This window comes from Rhinichthys klamathensis, unplaced genomic scaffold (assembly GCF_029890125.1).
Source record: "Rhinichthys klamathensis goyatoka isolate OS25496 unplaced genomic scaffold, OSU_Roscu_1.1 h1tg000027l_1, whole genome shotgun sequence".
In the NCBI taxonomy this organism is placed as follows: Eukaryota; Metazoa; Chordata; class Actinopteri; order Cypriniformes; family Leuciscidae; genus Rhinichthys; species Rhinichthys klamathensis.
Genome location: NW_026606577.1, coordinates 362,667 through 386,505, shown reverse-complemented (window position 1 = coordinate 386,505; position 23,839 = coordinate 362,667). Strand labels below are relative to the sequence as shown.

The 23,839-nt window shown below is 38.2% G+C and overlaps 1 protein-coding gene and 1 long non-coding RNA gene across 4 annotated transcripts in view; one reads left to right on the top strand and one right to left on the bottom strand.

Annotated features, from left to right (window-relative positions):
• The window catches only part of LOC130078031 (uncharacterized), a 31,040-nt gene extending 20,591 nt beyond the window's left edge, over positions 1–10,449 (bottom strand). Inside the window, exons 1-3 of one of the 2 annotated variants that reach the window (XR_008805871.1) lie at positions 10,108–10,449; positions 9,821–10,031; positions 3,546–3,887 (exon numbers count right to left, since the gene is read on the bottom strand). This is a non-coding gene — a long non-coding RNA (uncharacterized LOC130078031). Of the gene's footprint in view, positions 1–3,545; positions 3,888–9,820; positions 10,032–10,107 lie in introns of those variants that run through there. The other variant, XR_008805872.1, reaches the window with a different exon arrangement.
• A 1,207-nt stretch (positions 10,450–11,656) lies between these two features.
• Positions 11,657–23,726, top strand: dbnla (drebrin-like a). 2 transcript variants are annotated; one of them, XM_056243474.1, is made up of 20 exons: positions 11,657–11,906; positions 12,292–12,347; positions 12,473–12,585; positions 12,694–12,768; positions 13,345–13,491; positions 13,593–13,670; positions 13,752–13,903; positions 15,338–15,392; positions 15,544–15,618; positions 17,038–17,184; positions 17,286–17,363; positions 17,445–17,596; positions 19,693–19,747; positions 21,091–21,165; positions 22,056–22,155; positions 22,282–22,458; positions 22,545–22,607; positions 22,694–22,806; positions 22,978–23,059; positions 23,444–23,726. In XM_056243474.1, the coding sequence occupies exons 1-20, from the start codon at positions 11,824–11,826 to the stop codon at positions 23,578–23,580; spliced, it is 2,013 nt and encodes a 670-aa protein (XP_056099449.1). In that variant the 5' UTR covers positions 11,657–11,823; the 3' UTR covers positions 23,581–23,726. The 2 variants fall into 2 exon arrangements, with proteins under 2 accessions (XP_056099449.1, XP_056099454.1); XM_056243479.1 differs by lacking the exon at positions 15,544–15,618.
• Positions 23,727–23,839: the final 113 nt, after the last annotated feature.

Genomic DNA, 23,839 nt, shown 5'->3' with positions numbered 1-23,839 from the left:
CTTCAGCAAGAACCAATGAGGTTCATTCTCGTGTTACGCAGCACGTTTGAGCTTCTGCAAGAACCAATGAGGTTCATTCTTGTGTTACGCAGCACGTTTGAGCTTCTGTAAGAACCAATGAGGTTCATTCTCGTGTTACGCAGCACGTTTGAGCTTCTGTAAGAACCAATGAGGATCATTCTTGTGTTACGCAGCACGTTTGAGTTTCAGCAAGAACCAATGAGGTTCATTCTCTTGTTACGCAGCATCTTTGAGCTTCTGCAAGAACCAATGAGGTTCATTCTCGTGTTACGCAGCACGTTTGAGTTTCAGCAAGAACCAATGAGGTTCATTCTCTTGTTACGCAGCATCTTTGAGCTTCTGCAAGAACCAATGAGGTTCATTCTCGTGTTACGCAGCACATTTGAGCTTCTGCAAGAACCAATGAGGTTCATTCTCGTGTTACACAGCACGTTTGAGTTTCAGCAAGAACCAATGAGGTTCATTCTCGTGTTACGCAGCATGTTTGAGTTTCAGCAAGAACCAATGAGGTTCATTCTCTTGTTACGCAGCATCTTTGAGCTTCTGCAAGAACCAATGAGGTTCATTCTTGTGTTACGCAGCACGTTTGAGCTTCTGCAAGAACCAATGAGGTTCATTCTCGTGTTACGCAGCACGTTTGAGCTTCTGCAAGAACCAATGAGGTTCATTCTCATGTTACGCAGCACGTTTGAGCTTCTGCAAGAACCAATGAGGTTCATTCTCGTGTTACGCAGCACATTTGAGCTTCTGCAAGAACCAATGAGGTTCATTCTCATGTTACGCAGCACATTTGAGCTTCTGCAAGAACCAATGAGGTTCATTCTCGTGTTACGCAGCACATTTGAGCTTCTGCAAGAACCAATGAGGTTCATTCTCATGTTACGCAGCACATTTGAGCTTCTGCAAGAACCAATGAGGTTCATTCTTGTGTTACGCAGCACGTTTGAGCTTCAGCAAGAACCAATGAGGTTAATGTTCGTGTTACGCAGCACGTTTGAGCTTTAGCAAGAACCAATGAGGTTCATTCTCGTGTTACGCAGCACGTTTGAGCTTCTGCAAGAACCAATGAGGTTCATTCTCGTGTTACGCAGCACGTTTGAGCTTCAGCAAGAACCAATGAGGTTTATTCTCGTGTTACGCAGCATCTTTGAGCTTCAGCAAGAACCAATGAGGTTCATTCTTGTGTTACGCAGCACGTTTGAGCTTCTGCAAGAACCAATGAGGTTCATTCTCGTGTTACGCAGCACGTTTGAGCTTCAGCAAGAACCAATGAGGTTCATTCTCATGTTACGCAGCACGTTTGAGCTTCAGCAAGAACCAATTAGGTTCATTCTCGTGTTACGCAGCACGTTTGAGCTTCAGCAAGAACTAATGAGTTTCATTCTCATGTTACGCAGCACGTTTGAGCTTCAGCAAGAACCAATGAGGTTCATTCTCGTGTTACGCAGCACGTTTGAGCTTCAGCAAGAACCAATGAGGATCATTCTCGTGTTACGCAGCACGTTTGAGCTTCAGCAAGAACCAATGAGCTTCATTCTCGTGTTACGCAGCACGTTTGAGCTTCAGCAAGAACCAATGAGGTTCATTCTCATGTTACGCAGCACATTTGAGCTTCTGCAAGAACCAATGAGGTTCATTCTCGTGTTACGCAGCACATTTGAGCTTCTGCAAGAACCAATGAGGTTCATTCTCATGTTACGCAGCACATTTGAGCTTCTGCAAGAACCAATGAGGTTCATTCTTGTGTTACGCAGCACGTTTGAGCTTCAGCAAGAACCAATGAGGTTAATGTTCGTGTTACGCAGCACGTTTGAGCTTTAGCAAGAACCAATGAGGTTCATTCTCGTGTTACGCAGCACGTTTGAGCTTCTGCAAGAACCAATGAGGTTCATTCTCGTGTTACGCAGCACGTTTGAGCTTCAGCAAGAACCAATGAGGTTTATTCTCGTGTTACGCAGCATCTTTGAGCTTCAGCAAGAACCAATGAGGTTCATTCTTGTGTTACGCAGCACGTTTGAGCTTCTGCAAGAACCAATGAGGTTCATTCTCGTGTTACGCAGCACGTTTGAGCTTCAGCAAGAACCAATGAGGTTCATTCTCATGTTACGCAGCACGTTTGAGCTTCAGCAAGAACCAATGAGGTTCATTCTTGTGTTACGCAGCACGTTAGAGCTTCAGAAAGAGGCTTGTTCTCGTGTGTCAAGCAGGTTTGGTTGAGCTTCTGTTTATGTTTGCTGATCAATGATTATATGTTAATAAAAGCCAAATTCAATCTGTTCACCACATAAAGTCATCGAGTCTCTTTGGACTAAACTGCTCAATTCATATGAATTAGTTTAACGATTTCTTTAAAAACTTTTCGAAGTGTCAAAGTGGTAGTTGCTTAGCTGTCAATGGAGGGACAGAAAGCTCTCAGATTTCATCAATAAGATGATGTTCTGAAGATGAACGAAAGTCTTACGGTTTTGGAATGACATGAAGGTGAGTAATTAATGACAGAATTTTACTGACACTGACAACTAACACTTTAAGGCACAGGTTATACCTTACTAAAGTTCCAATCTGATTTTAGTGAAACTTTGGACCTGTTTGTCTTCATCTCCCTATTGTGACCTCTCACCCATGCTCTATGCATGTAACTCCAAGAGGCTATTAACCTTTAACCCCACACAGTGGTGAAAGCTCTCAGTCCCAGCGTGCAACGGCTGGTGAGTGCCCATTGTATATAAATACAAACCCTCTGTTTCCCCGTTCATCCCAGCGGAGGCCATAGTCATATCCCTTCCTCTCCATTTGCTGACCTCACATTCCAGTGAGCTAAACTTGTGCCACTAGCAGAAAGATGACTCAAACAAACTTCACTGCAACGTTTTGCTTATAATGATGTCTGTGCATTTTGACACAAACAGTAAACCGGGAAAAACGGTAATATACGTTTTCCATCTGCCACAAGTGTAAACACATTATTTACTGCAATTAATCTGAAACTTGTTCCAAACATTTTAAAAGTGATTGTTCATTGCTGGGCATTCCTAGCTAAAAATGATAGAGCATGGCTTTTACAACATCAATATTGTAGGTTTGGATTAAAAATAATAATAATAATCTGACAAATACTGTACATAAATGTGAATGGATGCACTTTAAGTTGCACTAGTGTGTACTTACAGTGTACTTACTGAAGAAAGTACTGGGTATTATAAGATAACTACATGTGTTAAGGTTAAGTTTAGGTGTAGGTTCAGGGTTGGTCCCGAGTTATTACCCAGTTATTGTAATTACTATAACTGCATAGTCTGTACATGGAAAAGCAGGACTGTAAAATAAAGTGCTACCATGTAAATGATGAAACATGACGAAAAATCCAATGTGCCCTGCAGTATCTAGCAACTATGCATAAAAGCAACACACTAAAACCACTCATAAAAATCTAAATATTGATTTGAAATCTGCCACAAATATAAACATAATGGAATCTACTCCAGTTGATCTGAATCTAGGCACTAACTTACACGTGGACAGACTCCAACAGACCATTTTTATTCTATTAGCATAACTGCAGTTGACATGTAGGCTTTAATAACTGATTGCAGGCACAAGAATGCTATGTGTCCTGCGAAATATTCACAGCCAGGAGTTCCCTGATCAATATTTATGAGCCAGTTAGCGTAAAAGTCAGTGTCTATGCAATGACCACCCATCCCTCACACACCCTACAGGAAGTGGAAACCGGACTGGAATTACGTGGACTGTAGCAGTTGGTCTTGGTGCTGGGGGAGGACGGGGCCACGGGGCCACGGGGCCCCACAAGCTCCGCTCTCGGGCTCTTTGTGTGCGTATTCAGCTCTTCCAATGGGCCTTCAGACCTGCAGTGAACACGGAAAAACTAAACCAGTCACAAAGCTTCTGGTAAATGAGACTGAATCACTGCAATTAGATCACAAACTGGATGATGGCAGAGACAGATCGAAGGGGATAAAAACTGAAGTAAATCCCCATCACCTTGTCTCGTTTTGTCTGTCAGCGGTCAGTGGGCTAATCTGATGAGACAAGCATATAACGCAAAGACATTCTATCTCCCGTTATAACTCCCGCCGTTACACTCCTACTCATCCAGCCACGCCATATATCAGTCCAAAAGGAAATCCCTCTTTTGTTCCTCAAGGAAACCGAGAGAAGGGGTGAGGCGGAAGGATGTGTCACAGTATTTCAAACAGCTGGAGAGTGCCTGCCGAAGCTGCTGTGTGATAAACCTGTTTGGATAGCGCCAGCCACTTGTTGTGTCAGATCTCCTGGAGAAAGCCACAGATCAAGTGGGTTCCTCACAATGTCGTAAAGGAACAAATGCCCTCCAGAAAGTGGATTTAGGCCACTAAACACAACCAGATAGCCTTGTCTAATGGAAGTGTGTAGGATCTGACTTTGATTTCTGTTTGAACCAGAGGCTAATGATTAAGAGGACGGGGGAGTCCTGGTGTGCTGCATGCTGTTTGGACTGACTAATGGATGGGAGGGGAAGGGTTCAGACTAATTGCCACCATGTTGAGCTCCCTGGGGAATCAATGGGTCAGTCGAACAATGGACAAGAGGTCTGACCACCAGCACACTTCATGCTTGATTTGATTTATCCCCACATCAGATTTTGCCCTCTGAGACCAGGGAAAAAAATGCCCCTGTGGACAATAATCACTGGAATCATATTACACCAATTAAGAGTCACATAAAAATATGATTGCATTATTACCTTTAAAGAACCTGAAGTAAGTATTAATGCTATTTGTTGAATAATACTGAATTTGATATTTGATGTCATTCTCAAGCATCAATATCAATACAATTTAAAATCCAGGGGATATAAATAAAAAAAATGTGGTTACCAGAAAACATATTTGTACTTTACAATATATATAAAAAATATATTCTACATAGAATTGCCTATTAAGGGAACATGAAGTAAATATCAGACAAATTTTGTGGTTGCCAGAAATTCTCTATAAAAAATTATAATAAAAAACAGGGACAACGACTGTTACTTAAAATATACTGAAAAACTATAAAATACTAATATATATATATATATATATATGCTGTATATATAAAAATCTTTTTGTTTTTATGTTAGATGTGATTAGTCGATTTGACAGCACTAATGAGAAATTTCCTAGACGTTCCTAGAGTATTTTTGCATTGAGGGATGAGAAACTAGGGAAAACCATTTCACTACATTGCATCACATGTATTTGTGACAATTAATAAAGAACCTTGAACCCTGTTGTATTGTTAAATTTATTTATTTATTTTTACCATAGTGACTTACTATAGTACTTTTACATTTTCTCCCCATTAAAAATGACATTTAAGAGCCATTTTTTACAGCATAACTCAAGATTACCCTCAGTAGGACATGTGGACAACAGAGGTGTTATCTGAGGTGTTTGGCTTTACCGTGCCATCAGTTTGCTTCTGTTTTGGTCAGCCTATAGTGTGGAAAGGAAATGAGGTACTATTAGGACTCTCACCGTAAAAAAAACCCAGACAGTCTCTCAAAAACAGCCTCTTCTCAGCACACCAAATAGACCATTAAAAGCTGTGGCGACTGCACTAACCACAGTCAAAGCAAACAATGTTGTTTAGGCCACCGCAACCCACAGTTGTAAAAGTCCCCTGTGAAATGTGTCAGACCGAACCGAGGTGAAGTTTACGCCCCAGGAGTGCACATCAAGACTGTGTGATACGGTCACAGCTAATGGCCACCTGAGTGTGTCTGACTACAAATCACAAAGAGCCGAACACTGCAAAATTACTGTAAAATCAGACATTTAGAAAGGTTTTGCTCAAAATAAATCTGCAAAATATAGTAGTGTTATATTCACAAAGCATTCTCTGAAAACAAGTCTTAAAGGTTCAGTTGTGCTTTGCACGTAATACAGCACTGAGAATCATTCCTTTCGGACCAATGCAATACAATTTAAATAATGTCAAAATGCGTCGCATTTTAATAATGAGAATGATATTTTTTGCATTGCAATAATGAGAAATGATGGTAAATGTGCTTAATTGTCATGAAAATAATGTCATGTTGTGTCAAAGCTATACGTCTTCAGTCTCTTTTTGCTAAATATCATTTTAGAGTGAAAAATCGCTTGATCGTGTTTTTTGAAAGATTCATACATTATATTTTACAAAAAAGAGATTTTATCCTCAATATATGATTTAACAAGAACATGTATTCATTTTCCCCATAAAAAAACAAACAAACATTTTACAGCATTTTACAGTGCTGTCTTGTTAAAAATAATATATATTTTTTACTGTAAAGGGTAAATTAACCAACTCATTAAAATAAATAAAAAATCCAAATAAAATAAAACAAATATTATCATATTACATAAATACTTTCCAATTTAAATCATCTCACTTTTTTTTTTTACATTTTAATGATAATGAGATTTTTTTGCATTACAATAATGAGAAATAGTGGTAAATGTGTTTGATTGTCATGAAAATAATGTCACATTGTGTCAAAACAATGGCAACATCTTAATAGTCCTAAAATAGCATTTAGCCTCTTCGTGTTAAAAATACGACTTAACAAGTACTGTACATGTGTCTCCTGTTAAAATTTAGAATTTCACCATAAATGAAAAAATATTTTATTGCATTTTTTTGTTGCATTTTACAGCACTGTCTTGTTAAAGATATAAATAATTGTTTTACTGTGTATAGTAAATTAACCAAATTAAAATCAACATAAATTAAAGGCAGTGCAACAAATACTATCATAATAAATATTTTTAAATAATGTTATTTTCGCATTACAATAATGAGAAATGGGAGTAAATGTGCCTTAATATTGTATTGAAAATAGTCAAAATTGTTGTCCTAAAAATAGATTCAGTCTCTTTGTGCTAAATATGATTTAACAAATGCATGTATTTCTACCATAAATTGAAAAAATTATCTTTTAGCATTTTACATTTCCGTCTTGTTAAAGATAATGTTTTTTTTAAAATTCAATTCAACTCAATTCTCCTTTATTTGCATAGCGCTCTTCACAATACACACCGTTTCAAAGCAGCTTAACAAAAAATGCATGAGTCCACATTACAATTTAGAGTGATCTGTTATCAGACGTAACTGTCTAAGTTATGCATTTCAGAAATGTACATATCACAGTTAGATAAAAATGTATTCATTTAAACAATGTAATAATTTAAGGCAGAAACAATGAGCTCATTGAAGTAATGAATACTTGTTTGTTAACAAATGATTATGACATTAAGAAAAATGTAGCATTGGTGCGTGTTGATTCTGAGTTTTATTTACTGTATATGCTCAACTAATCATCTCAATAAAGCATTTCTCTACAGTCATTTCCATTAAAATGACCAACAACTGTATTATTTGTCTGTTTGAAATGGCCACATAATGTGCATGATCAGTTATAATGCAACCTAGGTGAAATGGCCCATGCAAACGCACTTGACTCCAAATGAATTTATGTGCAGGAAGCAGCATGAATTCCAGATGATGTGCTCCACGCCACATTATCAATAACTCACTCTGAACCCCGTCTCACTGTTTCCTACTGGATGGTTTACATTTTTCTCAGATGACCAGGGCTGAAAGCTCACGGCTGAGGTAATTAGAGCGCACCAGCTGTATTGTGCTGAGAAGTGCTGTAGCAGCTGTCCCAGAGCAATGGACACTCTCCTCTCTCACTTCATCATCTGTCACAATTCAATATTACAACAGGCTTTATTGGCATGACAAACAAAGGTTTACATGGCCAAAGCATTAATAAACATTACATGCCCACAATGTACACAATAAAGCGCCTCTCTCGGTCGCTCTGTTTGGGCTGCACGTGCAGGCGGGCCGGGGGTCTGGCACTATTCGGCTCAGGGCCAGCATGCTGCACTCCGGCCAGTGAATAAATGTGCGCATTGCTCATTCAAGCCTGACAGCAAGGGGTCTGGAACCCGCCGAGCCAGCCGGCTGAAAGGAAGGTGTGAGAGAGAATGTTAATGGCTCTTAATTAAGGATGGCTCTGATAAGGAGGTACGGTGAGGTTGGGGGGAGCACTGAGGTTTGAGTACCAGCCCTGGAGAGATGTTTGCACCTGAGGAGCATTTCATCGATTGTCCTGGCAGGGGGGGACTCACTAGTTTGCCATTCATTTACTAACATGATGTGTATCAAATCAGATGCTAATGGGACTGTGTGTGCGTGTCCGTGGGAGAAGTAAGCAATGAGAGGGGGTGGGCGATTATTTATTCTAAACGTTTGAGTGGGGAAAGAGGCACAAACAATCACACATTTAACAAAAAAAGCCCCCCAGGCCCTTATGCCGTTATAGGTTTGCAGCGATCTGCCACTGAAAATTCAAATTAAAAGTCCCAGAGTCAGTCTGACATCATGCAACACTAGAAGTGGAATAAATCTAACAAAGTATATCGAAAAGCCTTTTAAAAGTTTAAATTGAGCTTCTTTCTCGGTTGTGTGAGATACGATCCCCCAATTGACTGCTAATGTTGACACACCGTCTTAAACCAGTCTGGAGGAAATGGAGCGCAAAGCTGTGTTTGCACAGCAGATAATGCAGCTCCTAATTTAGAAAAATCCCCCCCAAAAAAAGGGTTATAAGGGCAAAACACGTCTCGACAGGAGGTGAAGCACTTAGGAAAATCTAATCAAAACCGGAGAACTGAAAAAGAAAATGTTGGAATCAATCTTTTTTTTTTTTAAATGGCTAAAAATATTTGATTTAAAATTTTGTCTAATTATATTTTGAAATGGCTAATTAATGTATTTAAATTTAAATATATTTTTTAACGTTATACTTAGTTTGCAAAGTTGTATATTTATTTTTATTTTTTATTTTAATGCAAAATTAAGGTGATATATAGGCCCTTAAATGTACTATATGTTTAGGGGCCTATATAAGATGCAAGTTATCAAAACAAAAAAAAGTTTGAAAAGCAGCCCTATAGCAGTTGGGGAAAATTTCCCAACAGAAACATTAAATAAAAATATAATAAATATAAATAAATATAAATAAAAATATAATATAATATAATATATATATATATATATATATATATATATATATATATATATATATATATATATATAACATTAAAATAAAAATTAGGACTATTAAGATAAGGACATTGCAACATAGTTTAACAGCAAAATATTTCTTTCTTCTGGATTTGGGGAGAAACATGATATGGATAGTTTTTCACGAGATTCACCTTTTGTAAAAACAGACAGTAAAGCTATTTTATCATGTTATATCAACATGCTACCAAACCATGCATTCATGCGAGCAGCCAGTCTACTACTCACATTAAACTGACAAATTAACACAATGTATGTGAAATATTTGAGCCTGTTGAGCTCAAAAGTGAAAAAGAGAGAAAGTGAAACCCGATTACAGTTTCAAGGACAGGCAATTAATTTTGATTACGAGGGATTGGCCTCAAGGGAGAAATTTCAGAGTTCTGTGAGGCACATGGCTTAGTAATGCTGTGTGTGTGTGTGTGTGGAGAGAGGGAGAGAAAGAGAGAGAGAGAGAGAGAGAGAGAGAGAGAGAGAGAGAGAGAGAGAGAGAGAGAGAGAGGCTGGGGGTTGCTCGTAAACTCAAACCTTGACACCAGCCTAGCCATGACACAGGAGCCGCGGCCCTCCCAGCCCCACGGCCGGCCCCTAGGGGCCCCGCTCCCATTACGATCTCGCACTCAATTGTCTGCTGTGTGTGAGAGGGCTCTGGGGGCAGATGCACTCTATATCATACCTGTCAACAGGCGCGCTTAGCACAGACCTGCGTACACAGACACACACGGCCGGAGCCTGCAACACGACACCGACGGCGAAACTGGGCCATCTTAGCCAGACAAAGACTCTGGAGTTGACAGCAGGAGATGAAATCTGCCCAAAAGGCATTGGCAGTTCCATATCACGAACAGTCGGACGCTGGGAGGGTCATAATGATACCCATGACCGTTCTGTATGGAAAAAACACATGAGTTACTCAAATCACTTTAAGGATGGGAAATGGGAATATGCTATTGAAACTCTTACCGAAGCCAAACGCTGACGTTACAGAGCAGCACAGTTCCCCTTTCACATCGAAGGCTGCGTGACACAATCTCAGCACTGCTAATCATCTGTTTTGTGCCTTCATGTGAGAAAATCTGTGATTAATTCATTCAAAGATGATCTTGGCTCAAACCGCACATGTGGTCACACAAAATATTGCGATTTAATTGCACACATATGATTTTCTCTGGCATACTATTAATGTGGTTGAATTTCTGAGGTATACACTGATTTCGAATCCTTCGAGAAGATTGAAGCACTGAGTTAATTTGTTTCAAATGTATAGTGTAAAATAGAGAAGATTTGGAGACCACATGGGGAAAACATGTGGGCTTCACTCAAATTTATTTTTACAATATGATGGCTGAAGATTTTTTTCCCTCTACAAACTCTCCCTTTTCCCCCTTCATTTTGTTTTAATAAACTGACCACTTGCATAATGAGTCTTCTGGCGTGATCGAGGTGAGGGGCCAAAATCGTGAGAATAGCGACATCGTGCGGTCAAAATAATAACCGCAGCTATTATTTCAGACACGAGCTTCATTTAGAATAGAATAGAATAGAATAGAATAGAATAGAATAGAATAGAATAGAATAGAATAGAATAGACAGAATAGAATAGAATAGAATAGATGTATGTTGCTAAAACAAATTAAAAAAAGGTACATTACAATTTAATTTAGCAAAAGCATTTGCAGATACAATTGCCAGGCCTATATCAAAGGTTTGGATTTGTTTTTGAATTATAGAACTACATGGAAAAATATAACATCTGGTATCTGTACAAAATGGAGGCATCATTATCTATAATTGCACTAATACAGCACAGCATGACTCCCATTATATGCTGAATTTTGGCACGGAATTATAATGGTTAATTTACATGAACTGCTAGTACAAATGAATGTTCAACACATGACATTGGTATGTCAGATCGTCCAGTTTCTCTTGCTCTGTCAGTCTACAGCTACAAACTCTGAACCAAAGCATAAGCATTTCATTATGTTTAGTCTATAGTTCATGTGATTGCAGAAATGTGATTTTACTAGTCCAACTAGTTCCAAGTAAGACCTTCCTTGACATGCCTTTAGATTGATCAATATGCAAGTCATGTTTGATTCGCGAACAAACGTTTATTTTAACGTGATTCAGTCCAACCGATTGTTTGTATGGTGAATTTGTTAAGCAGTAAAACTAGTCTGAACAACACTGCCATTCATTTAGATTGTTTACAATACTGTTTGAATAATAAAACAACTTATTTGAATCAATCTATCGTTTTAAACATAAAATTAAACATAAAATGGTGTGCGTGGAATACTTTTGACTAAAAAGTATCAGTGAATCGTTTTAACCGATTCAGCGAAAGGAAACTGTCCGAACAAACCGATTCGCTAAAATGATTCCTAATGCTAAGTTGATATTGATAGAAAGACAGACGTAATATATTTTGCCTAACCACATATAACATATAATTTGGTTTCTTAAAAAAAAAAAAAAGTTAGGGCTATTAGACTGTTGTTGGAAAAATACAAGTTCTTTCTCTTCCTCGTTTCAATTCCCAAAAAACTCGCCGAACCTGATCTCACCGGAGAGGTGCGTATTTAACACGACGGTTCACTGGAGGAGGAAGACGGGGTTATGATTACATCTCCATTTAAAGTTCTCCACAAGTTCTTGCAAGTTTCATGACCCACTATGGCAGTAAACCTGAGTAAAAACGGACCCGCGCTTACAGCCGCATACAATGACGTGGTGAACGGGAAAACGGACACAAACTGGTAAGACATCTACGTATTAAGAATCGCAAATCATTATCGAAAATAAATGAATGAATGAATGACAATTAATCAATTGCAGGCTAAACATCATATTTATTTACGATATTAAATATTATTCATAACATTAAAAATGACCGAGGTCCTTTAACTCTTTCATAACATACAAATTACTAGGCTACTTTTCGAGACTTGCGAGGTAAGTTAGCATATTAACGTTACATAACTCATGTGCTCAAAAGATAATAGCTGGTTACGTGGGAATTTTGTAACTATTGTTGTGCATCATAGATATAACTTGAATATAACTGGTCAGTTTTTGTGGTTATATCTTCAGTCATTTTGAGAAGGATCCTGCATACAAATGAACCATATTTGTTGATTATAGGGTGTTGTTCACATACGAAGGAAACAGTAATGACATTCGGCTTGCAGGAAAGGGAGGTGAGTGAATGCTTTAAAATCAGATAAGAATGCCAACAGAGTGATGTCATTCTTTTTGTCCTATTTAATGAGTCAGCTGTCAACAATGCCTGTTGCTTGTTTGTTTTTCTGTGAATGTGCCATAGATGGTGGGCTTGAAGAAATGGTGGAGGAACTGAACAGCGGTAAAATCATGTACGCCTTCTGTAAAGTGCTGGACCCCAGTTCTGGAGTCCCCAAGTTTGTGCTCATTAACTGGGTATGAACAGAACACAAATAACCGAATGTACTAATGAAAAAGGCTTTATTGTGTTAACCTCTCAACATCCATTATAGAAATAATCTTAGTACTGTTAATTGGTTTCAGACCGGCGAGGGAGTCAAGGACGTTAGAAAGGGTGTTTGCGCCAATCATGTTCACTCAATGGCCAATTTTCTGAGGGTGAGTGCAAAATAGAGCCTTATAAAAATCCGTTCATTAGTTCAATTAGTTACATTTTTGTTACATTAGGGTCCTTATGATGATGATGATGATATTGCCTTTATTCGTCTCACAAGTGAGAAATTTCAAGGAAAAATACCTATGTAATGACTATGTAATGCCATTAGTATGGAAGCTTCTTTGTGCAATGGAATAAAAAAAGAAAGCAAAGCAAATTGTAACTTTTTCATCTTACACTTTTATCCCTTTAGAATTGTGAGATATTAAAGGGATAGCTCAAATGTGCTGTGTAACATGAGAATGAACCTCATTGGTTCTCGCAAGTCAAGTGAACATGCTTGAGCTTCTGTTTACCACAACATGTGTGAGTTGATGATTGTTTATATGTGAATAAAAGCCGAAATTCAATCTGTTCATCATACAAAGTGATCGTGTCAAATGTCAGAATTGTCAGATAAAAAGTCACAATTATCTTTTACATTTTTTCAGTCCTTGCCGGAAAACTAGCTTCCATAAATTAGAGATGGTCATAATATAATTCTTCATTTTGAATTTTGAATGTGTATTTTATAAAAGGGTGCCCATGTGACCATCAACGCTCGATCAGATGATGATGTTGAACCTGCTGCCATCATGGAGAAGGTGGCCAAGGGCTCGGGCGTCAACTACAACATCCACAAAGAATCAATCCAGAACAATAATTGTGAACTTATTGGACGTGTGGTCAGTGAAGTGATGAAATATGTCCATATCTCATATTTAAAGGGGCTTTGAATTTCTGCATGTTTGCCTTCTGAATTACTCCAATGCCTCTGTTCTCACAGGGTTCTGTCTATAAAAAGATCAGTGCTTTAGATGAAATCCAAGCTACAATAAGAGAAAACTTCTGGGCTCAGGCTGAGGTGAGGAAACGTCACAGGAAAACGCAATTCTTTTATCTTCTCATCTGCTCTTGACACGTTCTCTCCCATCTCCTTTATCAGCAAGATGAAAAGAACCGCCGGCTGGAGGAGCGCAGGAAGGCAAATGAGGAGAGGCAGCGTCTGGAGGAAGAGCAGAGGGAGCAAGAGGCTAGAGAGGCAGATGAGCGAGAGCGAAGGCAGAGAGAGAGAGAGAAAGAGATCAACCAACAGAGGTGATTTTGTGTTTGTCCCATTCATATCATCAAATAGAATCTACACTGCTGTTCAAAAGTTTGGGGTCAGAAAGATTTGTACACTTTATTCAACAAGGACACATTAACTGGATCAAAAGTGACAGTAAAGTAATTTATAATGTGTTTTTTATCCAAATAAATGCAGTTATTCTTCAAAGAATCCTGAAATAAAATGTCTCACAGTTTCCACAAAAATAGTGGCACAACCGTTTTCAACATTGAAAATAATAAGAAATGTTTATTGAGCAGCAAATCAGCATATTAGAATGATTTAGGAAGGATCATGTGACTGGAGTACAAACAGTTATTTAAATGTTAATAATATTTCACAATATTACTTATTTTACTGTATTTTTGATCATCCTCGGTGAGCATAAGAGACTTCTTTCAAAAGCATTAAAAAAATCTTACCGACCCTCAAACTTTTGAACTGTGTATATCAGGGGTGTGCAATCCTGCTCCTGGAGGGCCACTGTCATATATACATTACCCCCAACCCCAATTAAACACGCCTGGACCAGCTAATCAAGGGATTACTAGCAGAAATGGGCTGTGTCCAAAATCGCCCCCTATACCCTCACTCACTATTCCCTACATTAGTTCACTAATATAGTTCACTTGAAGGAGTGAATGAAAACGAATTTGGACACTGAGTGCGCCGGAAGGGCTGCTGCTTCTGCATAGTTTGTGCTTGCGGTTTAATAAACATTTGAAACTTAGCAAACTGGAAGCTCCAGTAGTAATGAAAATATTTATCTTGAACTCTGTCATTGAAACTATGTAAAAACCTTAATTAAACAATCTAATAACCAATTACAAAGGCATTTATACCTGAATGATATTGCTGTTGCCACATTGGACCAGCGGTTTGGAAAATTAATGGATGATTCAGTTGCGGCGCCATCTTCTGGTCAGACACAGGAATTCATTCAGCGCGACCTTCACAGTGTATTATGGGTATTTTCTAGCCGTTGAGTGTACATTGGTTGTATTGTGCGATTGAATGAGTGAGCTTAATAACATCCACTATGGTTTCAGACACTACTACAAATATGCTGTCGATTCATTAAATGATAAGCTGTTTTCTGACAAAAGCAGTTTATTCAGCCTCTGCCTCTCCTCCATTGACATCCATTTATTTATTTTAAACGACATCTGGTCTCCCTCCCTGCATCCTGCAGCGTTAGCAGACATTACAGTTTTGTTTTGCTAATCTTGCAGGGTGGCTTTGTTACTAGGCAGACTAGAAACTTCCAGGCCGGTGTGTTGAGGCAAGTTAGAGTTAAACTCTTCAGGACAGTGGGCCTCCAGGTCTGAGTTTGGACACCACTGGTGTATATAGTTCACCAAATACTTAAAAGTTGCTTTGGATATACATGTCTACTAAATAACTACCTACTTGGTGTCTCACAGGCTGTATGAAAAGAAACAGGAGGCATCAAATAAAGAACAGGAGCAAGGAAAATGGGTAAAATTATCTTTCCTGCAATAAATCTGAACATTTTAAAATCATATATATATATATATATATATATATATATATATATATATATATGTGTGTGTATACTGTATATATAATAAAATGTTAGTCACTCTTGATTGCCTCACTTGTTGTTAAGGAGAAAGTGGAGAAGGAACACCAGTCTCCTGTGAAAGCAGGGATATTGCGATCTGAGTCTGTGCAGAAGGCCAATGTGAGTCTAAATAAATACAGCACAACAGAGAGCGCCCACAACGAGTGTCCTTGGACCTTGAAGACTATTTCTCATTGATTTTCTCCATAGAGATTTCAAAAGATTTTTAGTAAAGAGTTCTAAGTCATTTACAAATCCTCCTAGATGAATCACTTGCTCGAAGCAAAAAGTATGTGAAAATCATCTGATCAAATGAATTACACTTCCAATGAAGCATTGGGAAAGATGTAATAAAAAATAAAACAATAGTATAATATAAAAAAAAACATTGACTTCTTGTAACTGGTTATAACCACAAAAACAGTATATTTTAGGTTTATTGCAAAATTCTTAGAATATATATATATATAGTGTTTTTGAAATAAGTCTCATATGCTCACCTAGGCTGCATTTATTTGATCAAAATACAGTAAAAAAAACAGCAATAATATAAATTATCATTACAGTTTAAAATATTGGTTTTCTATTTATTGACATTTAAATGTAACTTATTCTTGTGATCAAAGCTGAATTTTCAGCCTCATTCTTCAGTCTTCAGTGTCACATGATCCTTCAGAAATCATTCTAATATGCTGATTTGCTGCTCAATAATTTCTTATTATTATCAATGTTAAAAACAGTTGTGCTGCTCAATATTTTTGTGCAAACTGATACATTGTTTCTCGTGATTCTTTAATGAATAGAAAGTTTTAAAAAAAAACGGCATTTATTTGAAATAGAAATCGTTTGTAACAGTATTAATATCTTTACTGTCGCTTTTGATCAATTTAATGCATCCTTGCTGAAAAAAGAGACATCACGAGAACAGCGGCATCGTGCGATCAAACTAATAACTGCAGCTATTATTTTAGACCTGCGCGATTTAGAATAGAATAGAGTAGAAATAGAATATATGTAAGTTGCTAATGAAGATCTTTTTGAATAAATCTGAGAGCTTTCTATACCCTCCATTGACAGCTACGCAACTATTACTTTGATGCTTCAAAAAGTTAATAAAGAGATCGAAAAACTATTATGACTTGAGCGGATTAAATTTATGCTTTTATTCACAATTAAACATTTATCAGCGAACATAAACAGAAACTGATCCTGCTCGACGTGCGAGAACAAACCTCTTGCTGAAGCTCAAATGTGCTGTGTAACATGAGAATGATCCTCATTGGTTCTCGCACGTCAAGTGAACATGCTTGAGCTTCTGTTTACCACGACTGATGTGTGAGTTGATGAATGTTAAAAAAAGCCGAAATTCAATCTGTTCATCATATAAAGTGATCGTCTCAAATGTCAGAATTGTGAGACAAAAAGTCACAATTATCTTTTACATTTTTTCATTCCTTGCCGGAAAACTAGCTTCCATATATTAAAGATGGTCATAATATAATTCTTCATTTTGAATTTTGAATGTGTATTTTATAAAAGGGTGCCCATGTGACCATCAACGCTCGATCAGATGATGATGTTGATCCTGCTGCCATCATGGAGAAGGTGGCCAAGGGCTCGGGCGTCAACTACAACATCCACAAAGAATCAATCCAGAACAATAATTGTGAACTTATTGGACGTGTGGTCAGTGAAGTGATGAAATATGTCCATATCTCATATTTAAAGGGGCTTTGAATTTCTGCATGTTTGCCTTCTGAATTACTCCAATGCCTCTGTTCTCACAGGGTTCTGTCTATAAAAAGATCAGTGCTTTAGATGAAATCCAAGCTACGATAAGAGAAAACTTCTGGGCTCAGGCTGAGGTGAGGAAACGTCACAGGAAAACGCAATTCTTTTATCTTCTCATCTGCTCTTGACATGTTCTCTCCCATCTCCTTTATCAGCAAGATGAAAAGAACCGCCGGCTGGAGGAGCGCAGGAAGGCAAATGAGGAGAGGCAGCGTCTGGAGAAAGAGCAGAGGGAGCAAGAGGCTAGAGAGGCAGATGAGCGAGAGCGAAGGCGGAGAGAGAGAGAGAAAGAGATCAACCAACAGAGGTGATTTTGTGTTTGTCCCATTCATATCATCAAATAGAATCTACACTGCTGTTCAAAAGTTTGGGGTCAGAAAGATTTGTACACTTTATTCAACAAGGACACATTAACTGGATCAAAAGTGACAGTAAAGTCATTTATAATGTGTTTTTTATTCAAATAAATGCAGTTATTCTTCAAAGAATCCTGAAATAAAATGTATCACAGTTTCCACAAAAATAGTGGCACAACCGTTTTCAACATTGAAAATAATAAGAAATGTTTCTTGAGCAGCAAATCAGCATATTAGAATGATTTATGAAGGATCATGTGACTGGAGTACAAACAGTTATTTAAATGTTAATAATATTTCACAATATTACTTATTTTACTGTATTTTTGATCATCCTTGGTGAGCATAAGAGACTTCTTTCAAAAGCATTAAAAAAATCTTACCGACCCTCAAACTTTTGAACTGTGTATATCAGGGGTGTCCAATCCTGCTCCTGGAGGGCCACTGTCATATATACATTACCCCCAACCCTAATTACACACGCCTGGACCAGCTAATCAAGGGATTACTAGCAGAAATGGGCTGTGTCCAAAATCGCCCCCTATACCCTCACTCACTATTCCCTACATTAGTTCACTAATATAGTTCACTTGGAGGAGTGAATGAAAACGAATTTGGACACTGAGTGCGCCGGAAGGGCTGCTGCTTCTGCATAGTTTGTGCTTGCGGTTTAATAATCATTTGAAACTTAGCAAACTGGAAGCTCCAGTAGTAATGAAAATATTTATCTTCAACTCTGTCATGGAAACTATGTATAAACCTTAATTAAACTATCTAATAACCAATTACAAAGGCATTTATACCTGTATGATATTGCTGTTGCCACATTGGACCAGCGGTTTGGAAAATGAAATGATGATTCAGCTGCGGCGCCATCTTCTGGTCAGAGACAGGAATTCATTTGGCGCGACCTTCACAGTGTATTATGGGTATTTTCTAGCCGTTGAGTGTACATCGGTTATACACTCGTTATTGCAGTGCATTATGGGATTTAATGAGTGAACTTGATAACGTCCACTATGGTTTCAGACACCACTACAAATGGCTGTTCCCTCAAATAGCCCTATTTAAGGGTATAAAGGGCGATTTCGCTGCGTCCCAATTCGCATACTATCCGTCCTAAATAGTATTCGAAAATAGAATTAGTACGTCCCAAATCGTAGTGTGTTGAAATGAGTGTTCCAAAGTGACCCGGATGGTCTACTATTTCCTACTATACTATTGCAGATCGATGCACACTCTGACAGCTGATATTGCCCTCAACCCATCGCGCGTTGGATGAGGATTCGATTAGAACTACAACCACGAGTGAAAAGTGTTAAAAAACTACAGATATGGAGGACGCGCGAGTCCGGCCGTTATGTAGAGAGGTTTAGAGAAAGGGGTTTGAGTGATTAATTATCAGTACCGATATCTAACCTGACGAAAATGTATTTATTCAATGTTGTCCACATTATATTGCATCTGCAGCAGCATTGTGAACTTTTGTAAAGATACGTTAAGCCATTAACTTTTAAATGCATCATTACATTCAAATTGCAAACACATGAGGAGAGTCTCCACATGAAAGACCCTCGACTGGCAGATCAATGTGCTACAACATTTCTCTCCGAAACGGTAGGAAATTAAATTAGATTGAATGGAGGATTTTAACTGTGACGAGATGATTGACAGGGCAGTTTACGGTGACAGGATGCACGCGACAGATCTGTCCGTTAAAGATGACGAAGTAGTATGTCCCAAAGCTTGCCTACTCTTTTGCTACACACTCAAAAGTATGTACTTTTTCTTCACAAAAAGAGTACATACTTTTAGGGCGTAGTATAAGTAGGCGAATTGGGACGCAGCAATGGTCTTATTATTTGGGAGATCCGAGGGTCCGTGGCTCTACTATTGGAGAAAGCTAACTTGGATCATGTGTGCCTTGATAGCCAATCACATTACAGCCTTGACGTCATTGAATTCAGAGTTGTTAGACAGTCAATCACTGTTTGTGGATATGAATGAGAGTGAATAAGTAAATAACTACCTACTTGGTGTCTCACAGGCTGTATGAAAAGAAACAGGAGGCAGCAAATAAAGAACAGGAGCAAGGAAAATGGGTAAAATGATCTTTCCTGCAATAAATCTGAACATTTTAAAATCATATATATATATATACACTCACCAGCCACTTTATTAGGTACACCTGTCCAACTGCTCGTTAACACTTAATTTCTAAGCAGCCAATCACATGGCGGCAACTCAGTGCATTTAGGCATGTAGACATGGTCAAGACAATCTCCTGCAGTTCAAACCGAGCATCAGTATGGGGAAGAAAGTTGATTTGAGTGACTTTGAACGTGGCATGATTGTTGGTGCCAGAAGGGCTGGTCTGAGTATTTCAGAAACTGCTAATCTACTGGGATTTTCACGCACAACCATCTCTAGGGTTTACAGAGAATGGTCCGAAAAAGAAAAAACATCCAGTGAGCGGCAGTTCTGTGGGCGGAAATGCCTTGTTGATGCCAGAGGTCAGAGGAGAATGGCCAGACTGGTTCGAGCTGATAGAAGGGCAACAGTGACTGAAATAACCACTCGTTACAACCGAGGTATGCAGCAAAGCATTTGTGAAGCCACAACACGCACAACCTTGAGGCGGATGGGCTACAACAGCAGAAGACTCCACCGGGTACCACTCATCTCCACTACAAATAGGAAAAAGAGGCTACAATTTGCAAGAGCTCACCAAAATTGAACAGTTGAAGACTGGAAAAATGTTGCCTGGTCTGATGAGTCTCGATTTCTGCTGAGACATTCAGATGTTAGAGTCAGAATTTGGCGTAAACAGAATGAGAACATGGAACCATCATGCCTTGTTACCACTGTGCAGGCTGGTGGTGGTGGTGTAATGGTGTGGGGGATGTTTTCCTGGCACACTTTAGGCCCCTTAGTGCCAATTGGGCATCGTTTAAATGCCACGGCCTACCTGAGCATTGTTTCTGACCATGTCCATCCCTTTATGGCCACCATGTACCCATCCTCTGATGGCTACTTCCACCATGTCACAAAGCTCTAATCATTTCAAATTGGTTTCTTGAACATGACAATGAGTTCACTGTACTAAAATGGCCTCCACAGTCACCAGATCTCAACCCAATAGAGCATCTTTGGGATGTGGTGGAACGGGAGATTCGCATCATGGATGTGCAGCCGACAAATCTGCGGCAACTGTGTGATGCCATCATGTCAATATGGACCAAACTCCCTGAGGAATGCTTCCAGCACCTTGTTGAATCTATGCCACGAAGAATTGAGGCAGTTCTGAAGGCAAAAGGGGGTCCAACCCGTTACTAGCATGGGGTACCTAATAAAGTGGCCGGTGAGTGTATATCTGTGTGTGTGTGTGTACACTGTATATATAATAAAATGTTAGTCACTCTTGATTGCCTCACTTGTTGTTAAGGAGAAAGTGGAGAAGGAACACCAGTCTCCTGTGAAAGCAGGGATATTGCGATCTGAGTCTGTGCAGAAGGCCAATGTGAGTCTAAATAAATACAGCACAACAGAGAGCGCCCACAACGAGTGTCCTTGGACCTTGAAGACTATTTCTTATTGATTTTCTCCATAGAGATTTCAAAAGATTTTTAGTAAAGAGTTCTAAGTCATTTACAAATCCTCCTAGATGAATCACTTGCTCGAAGCAAAAAGTATGTGAAAATCATCTGATCAAATGAACTACACTTCCAACGAAGCATTGGGAAAGATGTAATAAAAAATAAAACAATAGTATAATATAAATATAAATATAAAAGGTTGACTTCTTGTAACTGGTTATAACCACAAAAACAGTATATTTTAGGCATTTATTTAATCAAAATACAGTAAAAAAAACAGCAATATTGTAAATTCTTATTACAGTTTAAAATGTTGGTTTTCTATTTATATACTGTATATTAAAATGTAACTTATTCTTGTGATCGAAGCTGAATTTTCAGCATCATTTCTCCAGTCTTCAGTGTCACATGATCCTTCAGAAATCATTCTTATGCTGATTTGCTGCTCAATAATTTCTTATTATTATCAATGTTGAATATTTTTGTGCAAACTGTGATGCATTGTTTCTCAGGATTTTTTAATGAATAGAAAGTTGTTGTTTTTTAAACAGCATTTATTTAGATATTAGATTAAATAGAAATCTTTTGTAACAGTATTAATATCTTTAATGTCACTTTTGATCAATTTAATGCATTCTTGCTGAATAAAAGTATTAATTTCTGAAAAAAGTTTTTTAAGGAGAAAATGAATGGGATTTTACTTCTGGAATTCTAATATTTTCTTCTATTATATGTTGAAGATAAAGTAAGACCAGTAAGAAAGTAAGGTCATAGTAGACATAAAAATAGCATATTCGTTCTACCTTTTTTCCAGGAGGCGGCGTCAATCATCTCTCAGCGTTCCATCAATCCCAGGGAGCTGTTCATGAAGACGGAGAGAAGCTTGGTCGACAGTGCTTCACCTTCTCGACCAGGTACAAAAAACTCTTATCTAACAGTTCATCACACAGAACATCCGACAAAATCTCATTTATAAAACATGCACAGTTTCAAGCCATTAATCTCAATATTATTTCATTACTTATGTATTTTCCCCTCAGGTCAGTTGAGAAGCCCATTTTTGTCCCAGTCAGCAGTCAGTGCAGAAAACCCTCGCAGTGAGAGCAAGTCTCAGCCCTTATCTCCAGTTCGCCCCGCGGCAGCCACCTCGGTTTCACATGTACCAGCTCCCATCTCTCCTGTGCGCGAAACACCGGCTTTCCTTGGAAAAAATGCAGGTGAATAAAAGCAAGAATCCATTATGTGTCTCTGGTTTAAAATCATATTACAGTAAGTTATAAGTTGCCTTATTTTTGCCTTTAAGACCCCTTCTCCGATGATCCATTTGTATCTGAACAAGCTGAGGGAACAGAAGATGAATGGGATGGTATATTTTCTCTCAATAATGCTTATTAACGTCAGTCAGTGCCATATTTATGCCTGAAATCTGATTTACTGTGTATCCTGGTCCAGATTCAGATGAGGAAGAATTGAGCGCCGCTGCCGGGAACCAAAAAAATGAAGATGTAAACAGCATCTATATGAACGTCCCCTCACATCAAAAGCTCTATGATGAAGTTAGCCAGGTTGGTACCTTGTCATATGCGTCATCCAAACCATGCAACCGTGACCTTTTATGACATTTTTAAGAATACTTTTCTGTAGTAATCATAATGATTTAACTGGGTTTAAGATATTTTGTATTATAATAAATGGTTGTGTCACCTAAATGCCATTATTTATCCTATTATTTGAAGGATTTCCAAACCCCTGCTAGCGAAGATGAGACTGGCCATAACCAGAACATCTGTGCAAGAGCATTATATGACTACCAAGCTGGTGAGCGCTTGAATTCTGCTGTATTATCTAAAAATTCATGCAATAAATGATCAATATGCAGTAAAGTCTTGATCTCTGCAATGAGCTGTAATATCTGGAGCTATTGCTCTGATGATAATAAAAATTATAAGGAAGAGAGAGAGAGAGAGAGAGAGAGGCATGAAATATACAATAGCCTGGTTAAAACGTCAATAACAAAACAAAAAACCTAGTGATTCACCAAACCGCGAGAATGATTCTGATTTGATTTAATTTAGTGTAAGTGGCGATTTACGATATTTTTGTACATTTAGAACTTGAGAATATTCCATACTCTCTTATGATCAATGAAGATATGGTGTTGAAAACGTATCAATTTATGCATTATATTTTCTTCCCATTTAGTGGATGACACCGAGATCTCCTTTGACCCGGATGATATCATCACAGGGATCGAGATGATCGATGAGGGCTGGTGGAGGGGCTACAGTCCTGATGGGCTCAACGGAATGTTTCCTGCTAATTATGTGGAGCTTCTTTAAGTCTACAGTAACCAATCAGACGCAATGCTATGTGACAAAAAGATTGTGGTTTGTTAGTGTGCTTTAATGATGTTACGGGGCATTTGTAAAATCTAAATTCGTACTTTGTCTAAATAATGTTCAATAAAAGTTTTATGTCTCTTTAATGTTCTTTTCATGTTGTTTCAAAAAGGCAAATCGAACAAAGCGCAGAAAATAAACACCAGCATTGTAATAAATGAAAATATTCCTATACCTAGGTGCACCAAAACGTAATGAC